This window comes from Sinohyriopsis cumingii, chromosome 15 (assembly GCF_028554795.1).
Source record: "Sinohyriopsis cumingii isolate HCF-2022 chromosome 15, ASM2855479v2, whole genome shotgun sequence".
NCBI lineage: Eukaryota > Metazoa > Mollusca > Bivalvia > Unionida > Unionidae > Sinohyriopsis > Sinohyriopsis cumingii.
The window spans coordinates 56,546,652-56,559,823 of NC_142975.1; the positions used below are offsets into that span (position 1 = coordinate 56,546,652).

Below are 13,172 nucleotides of genomic sequence, written 5' to 3' on the forward strand. Positions count from 1 at the left end.
TGACCAAACTGTCCAGTTAGATTTGAAGGTTGTCTGAATCCACGGACAGGGCATAGGGTTCAGGAAACATGTCTTTCATGCTTCAGCAAGATGGTAGATGGGTCAGGGAATTATGAGACAAAAGTGGATAGCTTGTTACATCTTCTCACAAACAAATCTACAATTAATTGTCCCTTTAGGGTACAGGCTCAGTGGATGCTAGAGAGATGGAGAGATCATAGTCCATGATGCATTTGGCCTCTCCTTCATAGAAAGTCCACTAGAACACTAAATCTGCTGAAGATGTGTTGGACTTGAATGATTATTTGCTTACAAATAACCAGTGTATATATTCCCATACAGGAATGTGAGGATCTAGTGACTTGTTCCTGCTTGTTGGCTGAGGTAACTCACCACTGTTGAGTTGTCTGACCTAATCATGAGTCTTTTAATGAATTTGATCCAATCAGGTTCAGGAAGCCTGGAGAACGGCCTTTATTTCTAGCAAGTCAATGTGAAGAGAGTCTTTCTGATCTAACCACCTGCCAATGACCATCGAGAAGGTTGGAAGCAAGAATGCCTCCACTCCTGGCAAACAGGTGTCTGAGCAGATTTTGAGTTGTGGTTGTGGTTGTGGGACCGTTAATGGGATTCCCACCACTAGTCATTCATTGTTTTGCCATTGAGACAAGATGTGTTACCATTCATGATGCAGTTATTCAGCAGATCAGATATTGGGTACCACTGAAAGAGGCATGCTATCTGCAAGGGATACATGCAAAAGCTGCCTAAAGATATGAGATCTGCCCCAGCAATGAAGAGGCTGAGAGCTGAAGAAACTTGTTGGAGGAGGTCTACTGAGATGCTCGAACAATTTGGTTTATGCGTATGTTACAGAGACAAACAATATTAATACAGGTTAGAAACTCCATACCTTAATGAATGAAATCTTGGGAAGAAATAAGGTTTGACTTCTCCAGATTTACTATCCATCCTAGACTGCAAAAGAAGTGAAAGGAGGTTGTTCGTGTCTTCAACAAAAACCATACTTGCCAAATTTTTCTGTAGAATATCCTTCAGGTATGCCAAAGTCATTGTGGATGTGGTTGTTCTGGTGAAAGCCCAAGGTCTGAGGCTGGGACCAAATTGGAGTGCTCAAAAATGGCATGTCACTCCACTTCTACCAAAACTAAGGTATTTGCAGGATCTGACAAGATGTTTTTATTGCAGTGGATGAAGAAATGGACAGACCTTGCTGTTTCCACTTTGAATTAGGGTGCTTTGATGAAATGATTTAAGTTGCTCAGATCTGTTACTGTGGTTGTAGCTTCCCACTGGGTTATACAACCTGAAAAAATATTGGACAGAAACTGTGGGGTGCCAGATTTTAAACTCTCTCTATTGCCCATTTCCCTAATAAAGTGTTGATCTTCTTCTGTAGTGTTACCCATAGAATTGCTGGGAGAGTTAATCATGGAGGAGAAGGGTGTATGAGGAGGGAGTTTGACAAATGAGATCTGAAGTCCATCCAAAACTAAATGAAGCAACCAGTAATTGTGTTGCTCCAATCATCTCGAAATAGAATGAGTCATGCACCCACCAGGTGGGTCACAGCAGGCAGTAGTGAAAGCAAGTCACTGCTTATTGTTGGGAAGCTTAGGAAAGGAGAACATTTATTTTCACTCCCCTGTCCCAGTTTGCCTTTAAGAAGTGGGTGGGTATGACCTTCTATTACTCACCTGACCTCTATAGAGTTTTCTTACCTGAGAATAGCATCTATAGTTTCTCTATTTTTCTTCCTTTCTCTGAGATGGCTTTTGGAGAAGAAACATTGAGAAAGCAATCTGGATTGATAGCTCATGGGGCAGCTCCAACTTTTTCAATCCTGCCATAAAACATGAAAAGCAAGAGAGCACTGTTACAGTGTGGTGCTGCTTAGCAACAATGGCTGCAAGTGAGTATCCCATCTAACAGGTCCGAATTTCAGGTAGTGGCTAGAGAATTTGTCATCGTGTGATGTGTTAACCTTGGAAATGTGACTAGCGGCATCCCAGGAATGGTTATGTCCTGCATTATCACGCATGCACAGAATGGCCAGAGATGACAGACTGAGAAGGAATTAAATAAAAATGAAATTTCTAACCAATTTCAAAGTGGCATTAAATACTTTCTTGTCCACTTTATGACAGGTGGATATATTGACAGTGATAAGATCCTTATCTATTGTGGTATGCATCCGATAGCAATTTGGTGAAAAGATGAAGAAATGAAAGGTTAAAAAAGATAAAGTGCAAGGATAAATGTCAAGTATATGTAGGCATAGTTATGAGTCTACATAAAGAAAAATGCCATCAAAAACCGGGAAAGAAAAATTCTATAAACAGAGTTAATTAACCAAATCATCAATGACAATAACAAAGCAGCAACAAAATTATGAACAATGATACAAATAGTAAGATAAATAATATTCAAATAGGTCAACTCATCTTTTGAGATGTCGATCAAACTGTCAATATATGATGCCATGTAGTTAGTGTTTTATCACATATGGGGTTTCAGGTCACCATCTAGCACAATAATGGGAGATAATCCATAAGAGTTGCTTCCAGTTGTCTATGTCCTACATAGGCCAACAGACATTTTCATGTCCATTGAATTGATGATTCTGGAGATAGCAGAAAGTAATTCCTAATCTTCCTGTGATCAGGTAACATACTTGATGAAGAAATGAGATGCAAACTTGTTAGACTTACCTTCCAAGGAAAATGCTCAGGGCTCTAATTAGCCCTTCCACACACAGCAAATCATACCTGGATGGAAAAAATTGATAGCAAGGCAAATATTTGTGGTTTTAACAACATGAAAAGAGCAAGTCTAAAGAATAATGTGTCTTTCTAAGTCTTTACATCCTCAGAAGCAAGAGGCCTATAATGGGCCTTTTATTACTCAGCTGGCACTCATAAGAATTGATTAATATGTGCAGATGTAGCGAATCACATCTGTTGAAGCTTTGTATATATACTGTTCTTAACCAAAATATGACGACCAGAATTATGACCTCAAGACCAGCCACTCAAATTAATCACTTGATGAAAAAATGCCTCACAGCATAGACGTAACTCATAATCAACTGATTTGAGACACTGACCTTTATAAACAAATATCCATGCCCCCTCAAAAAAAGTGGTATCCTCCAACTGAGAATAAGCTAACATTTCATGTAAGAAAATGATAATAAATCGATAATGAATATGTGCAATCCATAATTCATGCAAGCCTAAAGAAAATGATAATAAATTCATAATAGACATGTGCGATCCATAATTCATGCAGGCCTAATGAAAATGGTAATAAATCCATAATAAATATGTGCAAACACTCATATAATCACAATCATACTTACATTAGATAAAAACATACATCAAGCTGTTGTCTTTAAAATCTGTTGGATGGCAAACTATGGGTTGTTTTCATAGACATCATGATTGTGTATGCAAATACAATGAATTACACCTTGCTCTGCCATTTTGATTCCCTAACAAACCTAACAGTCATCACGTATATTCAAGAAAAAATATGATTTAATCATTGATAAGGATACTTTTTAATCAAAATGATACAGAGATTTATAATACTTCAAATTAAGTGCCCCAATAGCACAAAAGACGAAATAAAGCTGAAAATTTCCTGGATTGTATTGAAAGGCAATTTTGAAGTTGAACTGCAATCACAAATATTGCTATCAAATAGAAATGCAATTATTTTTTATAATATTGTGATTGAAAAATATATTTTGCAAGATGTTTCGAAGATTGTCATCTTGAAAGAGTATTTCCAAACAGTGATAATCAGGATACAGTATCAGTCACAGAATAAAAATTTCACAGCATGTGCATTGTGCCAGAATTTTTATATACAAATACTTTTTGCGAAAGCATGTGCTTGTGTCAAAGACAGCTGACAAACAGTTTTAATAAGCACAGTCAAATATTGTATTTGTGGGGGAGATGATGGATGGAGGATTATACTGAATGAAAGTGAGAACTGCTCAAAGACATTTCATCATGTATTAAAATGAAACATTTGCCTGGCAGAACATGACTTTGTGTCAAAATGGAGTGTTCTTAAAATGCTTTTAGAAATACAAAATTATATATTAATGATTGGCTTTTTAACTTGAACTATAATCAGATGATTGATTTCAGTCCATGTAAATTGAAAATCATTACATGTTTCTGCTTGCTTGTGTAGCCATTTGTTTATGTGTCTGTTCATTGACGGATATATTTTTTATGAAAGAACAACAAAGATGGTTGAATTTTTCAATGTTTTATTTGAAGAAAAAAAGGGGTAAAATCATGAATTATGTCTCATGTGGTTAATGACGTACCCAACACAATGTGTGTATTAGGATATGATTACACAAAATATGAGAGCCTTCATGATTATGTGGGAAGAACAATGCTTTTGGATGCTGGTTTGTGTGTGTGTTGTGTATGTTTTTGTTTTGGATTTTTAACATAGATTTAACCATATTTCAGTCATATTGCTTATAATGATGACTCCAGTATGGCAGTTTATTGTGATGTCTAGCAATGGGGCATCATGCTGCAGACATGTAGCATGATGTCTCCCACCCAGTCTTATCCTGACACCGGGCTGACCAGTCCTAACACTAACCTCTTAATGCTGAGCACCTAGCAAGGCAGATGTTAGTACCATTTTATTTTAAAAGTCTCTGGTATGACTCAGCTGGGGTTCAAATCCGCAACCTCCCGCATCCGAGTACTGGTTTGTGTGGATAGGGAATCAAAATGGCGAACATGGAAGTGGACATATTTTGTGATGTCCCATGAAAACAACTGGTAGACATACCTGGAAGCAGTCTTTGCTGCTATCAGTAGTGGTGGTGGTGGGGGTGGGTGGGAGAAGGGATGTTGGAGATAATGCAAGTTTCATTTGTTTTCACCTTTGCAATCATTAGAGACTCAGGATGGTACTGTTATTCAAACTTCCCTGCTGGATTCATTTAGCAAATCCATCAGAACAAAGTTGTTGATCTTGCTGACCATAATGTTAGCATTATCAGAATTGTACTTCAGATGCAGTCTGACCATGAGATAATTGTTTATCTCTGTAGCAAAAGCAAACTATACATCTCATTTGTGATGGGCCATTTCACTGGGGCTGGGGGAGGTAGGAATATAATCTTTTCTTGTAATACAGCAGTAATAAACATGATTTGTTCAGTGCAGGTGTTAGTGCCATCTCTTCATCAACACAAATCAATCATGCAAACATGACCATGTGCTTATTACTCTTTAAATCAGTCTATTTCAAGGCTAAGATCACCATGACAAACATGACCATGTGCTTATTACTCTATTTCAAGTCTAAGATCACCCTGACAAACATGACCATGTGCTTATTACTCTTTAAATCAGTCTATTTCGAGTCTAAGATCACCCTAACAAACATGACCATGTGCTTATTACTCTATTTCAAGTCTAAGATCACCCTGACAAACATGACCATGTGCTTATTACTCTATTTCAAGTCTAAGATCACCCTGACAAACATGACCATGTGCTTATTACTCTATTTCAAGTCTAGGATCACCCTGACAAACATGACCAAGTACCTATTACTATATTTCAAGTCTAAGATCACCCTGACAAACATGGCTTGATTCACAGATTAACAGGATTGCGATAATGAATAATAATAATGAGAACCAATCTGAATGTTCAATTCAGCATGTTGAATATATTCTGGTTTGTCCCTATGTTACATACAGGCATTGTTGAGATGTTGAATATGTTCTGGTTTGTCCCTCTGTTACATACAGGCATTGTTGCGATGTTGAATGGTTTGTTCCTATGTTATGTACAGGCATTGTTGGGATGTTGAATATGTTCTGGTTTGTTCCTATGTTATGTACAGGCATTGTTGGGATGGTGAATACGTTCTGGTTTGTCCCTATGTTATGTACAGGCATTGTTGCAATGTTGATGGATGTTCCACAGTGCAGAATGACTAATGTTAACATGGAGTTTGCAGTAGTACAAAGAATGAAATGTTCTCCCTCACTGCTGTTCTTCACAAAGTCAAACTGTGAGTTATAAAGTTATTTAGTTTTGCTGCAAGGCACTGCTTGCAAATTCACTTACATCTCATTATTTTCTGAATCACAGTAAATGTGTTCTGATATTTTGCCTTGAGAAATGAATCATCCTTTAACACTATTCCAACCACTCAAACAATCAAGTTTTGCATTTTATATGCGAAGTAAAATTCGTCTTCAAAGAAACATTGCCATTGTTGACAAACTTGGTAATACTCTTTAATAAAGATAGATTAAACATTCTCAATGAAGTTAAACAATTTGTATTCTTCAACATTAATCCTTTTGATTTTCCTATAACTTAAAATAAATTTTATTGGTCCACTTTCTGATCTTTACCTATGCAAATGAGTCTAATGTGTTCCCACAAAGCACTTGACACATCACCTTTACTATTGTCAGCCAATTATATGCAAAATGGTGGTTGTTTATACCTAACCAACTTGCCTTTATAATTTTCTCTTTGACAATTAGCTGTATAAACTGCTCCAGGGATTTGTTTTACATGACTCTAAGCAGAACTTGGGTTTCCATTTATATATACTATGAACAGATATATGCTATGAGCAGATTTGTTTTCTTTGAAGGTTACTGAAAATCTTGTTTTCAAATCACAACTATGTCAGAAGGTATGGAAGTAATAAATCATGTTTTAGCATGACACATAAAGGTCATGGAAGTAATAAATCATGTTTTAGCATGACACATAAAGGTCATGGAAGTAATAAATCATGTTTTAGCATGACACATAAAGGTCATGGAAGTAATAAATCATGTTTTAGCATGACACATAAAGGTCATGAAAGGAGGAGTTTTACAATACTGCTCAAACACGCAAACACGTATACCACATACATGCATGTATAAACTGACTGGATAACATAACCTCCATCTTTTCCCCCAAAATAATGGGGAAATGTCTATATTTTTGTTGTTTTCTTTGTCCTTTGTGTTTTCTTGCTAACAAGAATAATATAATATTGCTTACCTGTTTGCTGGAACTTCAACCTTGAACTTTTTTGCATCTATTACCAATTGCCCTTGATCATTTTTTTCCTCCTAAATGGATAAAAGAAATACCATGTAAATTGTAATCATCAAATGTACTGATCAAATGTACAGTTTTTATAAATAATTCTTGCCATTGCCAATGGAAATCAAATGTACTGATCAAGAGTACAGTTCATCTGATCAAGAGCACAGTTCGTCTGATCAAGAGCACAGTTTGTCTGATCAAGAGCACAGTTCATCTGATCAAGAGCACAGTTCGTCTGATCAAGAGCACAGTTTGTCTGATCAAGAGCACAGTTCATCTGATCAAGAGCACAGTTTGTCTGATCAAGAGCACAGTTCATCTGATCAAGAGCACAGTTCGTCTGATCAAGAGCAGTTTGATCAAGAGTACAGTTCATCTGATCAATAGCACAGTTCATCTGATCAAGAGCACAGTTTGTCTGATCAAGAGCACAGTTCATCTGATCAAGAGCACAGTTTGTCTGATCAAGAGCACAGTTCATCTGATCAAGAGCAGTTTGTCTGATCAAGAGCACAGTTCATCTGATCAAGAGCACAGTTTGTCTGATCAAGAGCATAGTTCATCTGATCAAGAGCATAGTTCATCTGATCAAGACCACAGTTTATCTGATCAAGTGCACAGTTCGTCTGATCAAGAGCACAGTTTATCTGATCATGAGCACAGTTCGTCTGATCAAGAGCACAGTTTGTCTGATCAAGAGCACAGTTCATCTGATCAAGAGCACAGTTTGTCTGATCAAGAGCACAGTTTGTCTGATCAAGAGCACAGTTCATCTGATCAAGAGCACAGTTTATCTGATCAAGTGCACAGTTCATCTGATCAAGAGCACAGTTTGTCTGATCAAGAGCACAGTTTGTCTGATCAAGAGCACAGTTCATCTGATCAAGAGCACAGTTTGTCTGATCAAGAGCACAATTTGTCTGATCAAGAGCACAGTTCATCTGATCAAGAGCACAGTTTGTCTGATCAAGAGCACAGTTCATCTGATCAAGAGCACAGTTCATCTGAGTATTTTTACCCATTGCCAATGGTAAAATAGAAATGTGCCCATATGACATGAATGACCCCACCAATATGATGCCATGTAAAGGAAAAGTCAAACTGGGACCATAAATATCTTCTAATTTGTCAGAAAGTGGTTAAAATGTACAATGACCTAAGGTAAAGCCTTATTAAAATTTGGATTTAATCCATTAGGGTCCTTCAAAACCAATGAGCAGAAACATGTGACACACAGATATGATGTATGTTTCCTTCACAGATGAAGAAAATAAAACCCAAACTATACTTTGAGTTTAATAATAATACTTGTCCACCAGCATAAAACTCAAAGTGGGGTTTCAACAGTTCAGAGATAAGGTCCTTGCTTTGCATGCCTGCAGTTGGAGGTTCAATCCCCAGATTATGTCTATATCTGAGCCATGCAACTTTCAGGTTCTGATTCAACATAAACCATTTTGCAAATATGGCTCCTCCAAATAAAGCATTGGGACTAGACTGGAGCTCACAGTTCTAAAAATCCTGATAAACACCTGTAGATGATAAACCCAGTCTTCTTGCAACAGGTGTTTTTGAGTATAAGCAGTGACCAAACATTTAACATCTTCTATTGAGAAAGTTATCTCTTTCATGTTGCAATGTTATTATCTCAATCCTTCATGTTACAATGTTATCTCTTTATGTTACAATGTTATTATCTCTTTATGTTAAAATGTTATTATCTCTTTATGTTGCAGTATTATTATCTCTTTACATTACAAATTATGTTATTATCTCTTTACGTTACAATGTTATTAACTCTTTAGTTTGGGAAAATTAATAACAAAAAGGTCTGATATTAAGTAATAAAGTGTTCTACCAATTATCTACTGGAACTGATTTTATCCTAAAATTTAGTAGTTGGGATTATTGATTTGTAATTAATTGGTGATTTAACTAATTGGGTGAAATGGTGGGAGTGAGCAGCTCAAAATAACTACCATTGACATTCTACTGTATCCCCTAGTTTATAAGGGTAAGTGTACAAGGTAATATTAAGCCCTTTGTCTTTCTCCCTCCACAAAAATTAAACAAAAACACATAATGTTCTGTTTGTGTTGAACTGTTCTGAATGGCAAAAAGTAAGCTAGACAAGTTTCAATTACACCCCAGAAACAATTTTCAAACAAATAAAAAAGTTGTTCCACTACTTTGCATCTTAATATTTTAATCAGCCCATCAAAATTTGAGTTTAGTTAAAACAAAAACAGAGTAAGAAACCAGAAACCCCATTTATTAAACATTTCCCCAAAAATTTAAGCTGCAGTCAAATTCCCAATTCTTAGGTAGCATACATTTTCCTGGTTAAGGCAACTAATGCTACTTTATGGTTTTGACAAACTCCAAGCTTTTGATAATATATGCATTCTGACCTCCCACTCCAACATAAAGTAACTTGCCAAATATCTAAACACTGGACAGGAAGGCCAGATGATTCTTGGACAAAGTAGGATTCAATGCTATGCCATTTTTTTCTCTCACTGTACTCAAATCCAGTATTACAAATACTTATTAGCTTTTGTGCCTTACAAAGAAAGTGAGTAAATGATTATTTACCACTGTGGAAATGAGATGAAAAACAAATGGAAAATGTCCACAGCATATAATATTATTATTTCCACATTTATTTTACATGAAAATTGGCAAAAATGTTACGGTTAGCAGTTAAATAGAGTAAGTCAGGAAACTAAAAACTGTCTTTCAAATAGCACAGTTTGAATGTAAGTGTCATGGTTTATAATGATAGTCACTAAGGACAATTTACTGACCTAGATCTGAATTTGCACAATACCCACATTAACCATTGCCCTGAATGGTCAACACTGGTCCAACACTGTTATATACTTATAAACCAAAATTGTACAATACCCACATTATCTGTTGCCCTGAATGGTCAACATTGGTACAATGTTGTCATATACTTACAAACTAAAACTGTACAATACCCACATTAACCACTGCCCTGAATGGTTAACATTGATTAAACACTGTTATATATACTTATAAACTGAAATCGTACAATACCCACAATATATGTTGCCCTGAATAGTCAACACTTATACAACAATGTTACATACTTACAAAGGGCCCCGAGTCGCCAAGTGGTCTAAAGCACTTTCCATTATGGATCACAGCCATCTCACCTCTGTCGGAGCTGGTTTGAGTCTCAGATTGAGCCAAGGTCAGCATGTGAGAAAGCTTGCCAATAGCTTCTCGTGGGTCGGTGGTTCTTTCCGAGGTTTTCCCAGGTTCTTCCTCCACCATTAATACTGGCCGCCATGTATAGCCTATCATGTGCTGAAAAATGACATTAAACCCCACAACAACAACATACTTACAAACTAAAATTTTACAAACACATGTATGCATATTATCTGTGTCCCTGAATGGTCAACACTGGTCCAACACTGTTATATACTTATAAACAAAAATTGTACAATACCCACATTAACCATTGCCCTGAATGGTCAACACTGGTACAATACTGTCATATACTTACAAACTAAATTGTACAATACCCACACTATCTGTTGCCCTGAATGGTCAACACTGATAGAGCATGATTATATACTTACAAAAACGTCCACTTCCAATCCAAAATCAAAACACAATTCATCAAATTCCTCCAAAGCTGAAATAAAAAAGATATTACTATAAAATGTTGAATGTTTTAAATATGTAATATGCATAGTCTTCACTCTATCTTATAAACTGCAATTTATCATGAACAAGCCATTCTTAATGCAACCTAATTATCACAATACTGACAATAATCATTCCAATGGCTTTCATACACCATAATCATTTTGAAAATGTACAGTGATTGACTGACCTAACAGATAGATATATATATATATATATATATATATATATATATATATATATATATATATATATATATATATATATATATATATATATATATCATGAAGATGCTGAAGAACTGAATTGATAGTACTAACAATTAAATGTTATCCTTTGCAATTTAATCATTCAATATCATAAAGAGGCGATAAGAAAACTGTTGGTGACATGGTGCTTTGGTTTGATTTTGTGAGTTGTAATGCCATTCTTCAGCATGTGATAGACTATGCATGGCAGCTGGTAAGTTTGGTAGAAGACAAACCTAAAATGACCCTGGGAAGAACCACCAACTTATATGGGAATCTACTGACAAACTTTCTCACATACCTACTCTGATCAAGCTGAGAAACAAACCCACAATTTCAGGTGAGTTTTGAGTGATATCATGTAAATACTGGCGATACCATGCTAGCTTAACATTGTCCAACCAGGCAAAAATTCACAAAATGTTGACATTCTTTTGGCTCTTCTTGAAGATGCAACACATAAATGTGCAGAAACTCAATGAAAGGCGAATATTTACATTAAAATTACATGGTGTTTATTGACAGTGTTTACTGTGAACAACAATAACCATGAAGAAATCAAGAACAGGATATGAAAATGCAATTTTTCCAGTTACGTACCTTATTCTATAATGTATCAAAGAGAACATACATAGAGTCAGAAAGCAAATAATTTAACAATTTTGAAAGACCAAATTACCAGAATAAACCTAAACAAACTAAAACAAAATCCAAAATCATTACAATCTAAAACAAGACCTATTTCTGCCAATGTTTTAAAATGTTAAAATGAAGCTTATAAATGTTGTTGAAAGATATATAACTTGTGCAATAATTAAACTTTCTCCTCAATGAAATTGACTGTATCATCATGCAAGTGTTATTACTAAGGCAATAAATGAAACGTATGCCTCCAGATATAATAGTTTTTACAATAACTTCTAACAGTCTATTTATTTACCATCATATTTACAACAGTACTAAATATGTATCAAACTCCTGAGTAATCCATGGCAAAATAATTTCTTATTTGTTCTCACTCTCCAAAAATGTTCTTAAACCAATCTCTTATCCATTGATAATGTAGCCATTTTTTCCCTGCATCTTAAGTCAGCTGTTTTGATAAGTATCCCTGTATCAAGAATGGGATGATCCAGTTATGAACAGACTCATATGGTTATGTGATAGGTCATGTGGTACACTCATCTAGTTATGTGATAGGTCATGTGGTACACTCATCTAGTTATGTGATAGGTCATGTGTTACCTGGTGAATATGAAGACTGAAGGTGAGTGAATTCTGGATTCTGATGTGTAGTCCTCGTAACAAGAAGCTTAGAGAAATGCGAGAGAGAAAGTCAAGATAATCATGAGGTAATTATACCAAATGCTGGAAAACCAGAGTATGAACAGCAAAGGCGAAGGTTCCCTACCAAAGCTGTAAATATTCATTGATGTAATCCCCCTTACATGTCATATTAATATACGAATGTACTTCCTATAAAACTCTCTTCTTTGTAAACTGTGAACCTTGGGTATGCATGCATGCATTAACAAGATAGAACCTTCCAAATAAATGTAAATATGAAAATACAACTTGAATGAATATACAAGTTAAAGATGTTCAAATTATGTAAGGTATATAAAATTAATGATAATGGTTAACTCATCCTTAAAACATATGGGCAATTTTTTATTATATAAATTGCATTCATTCAATATGTCAAATTTCTTTTTTTAATTCTTAAGTGGTACAATGCAGATCACACATTTTTTTATTGAGCTCTGTCTTGCAGGGTGGAAGATGACACTCAATGAGAATGTGTTCCACTGTTGGTAGACACTGGAATGTGTTTACTCCAATTGAGGTTCACCTTTCAGGAGGTAGACACTGGGATGTGTTTACTCCAGTTGAGGTTCACCCTTCAGGAGGTAGTCACTGGAATGTGTTTACTCCAGTTGAGGTTCACCTTTCAGGAGGTAGACACTGGGATGTGTTTACTCCAGTTGAGGGTCACCCTTCAGGAGGTAGACACTGGAATGTGTTTACTCCAGTTGAGGGTCACCTTTCAGGAGGTAGACACTGGGATGTGTTTACTCAAGTTGAGGTTCATCTTTCAGGAGGT

General features: G+C 35.8%; 1 protein-coding gene across 3 annotated transcripts in view; it reads right to left on the reverse strand.

The window, feature by feature from the left end:
* LOC149781843 (phenylalanine--tRNA ligase beta subunit-like) overlaps positions 1-13,172 on the reverse strand; it is an 82,334-nt gene that overhangs the window by 54,236 nt on the left and 14,926 nt on the right. For all 3 annotated transcript variants that reach the window (XR_016414801.1, XM_089936030.1, XM_089936031.1), the window contains exons 2-4: positions 10,754-10,809; positions 7,092-7,162; positions 2,733-2,789 (exon numbers count right to left, since the gene is read on the reverse strand). Coding sequence is in view for 2 of the 3 variants with exons in the window: in XM_089936030.1 (XP_089792156.1) it covers positions 2,733-2,789; positions 7,092-7,162; positions 10,754-10,809 (184 nt within the window). In the remaining variant the exon portion in view is untranslated. The remainder of the gene's footprint in view (positions 1-2,732; positions 2,790-7,091; positions 7,163-10,753; positions 10,810-13,172) is intronic.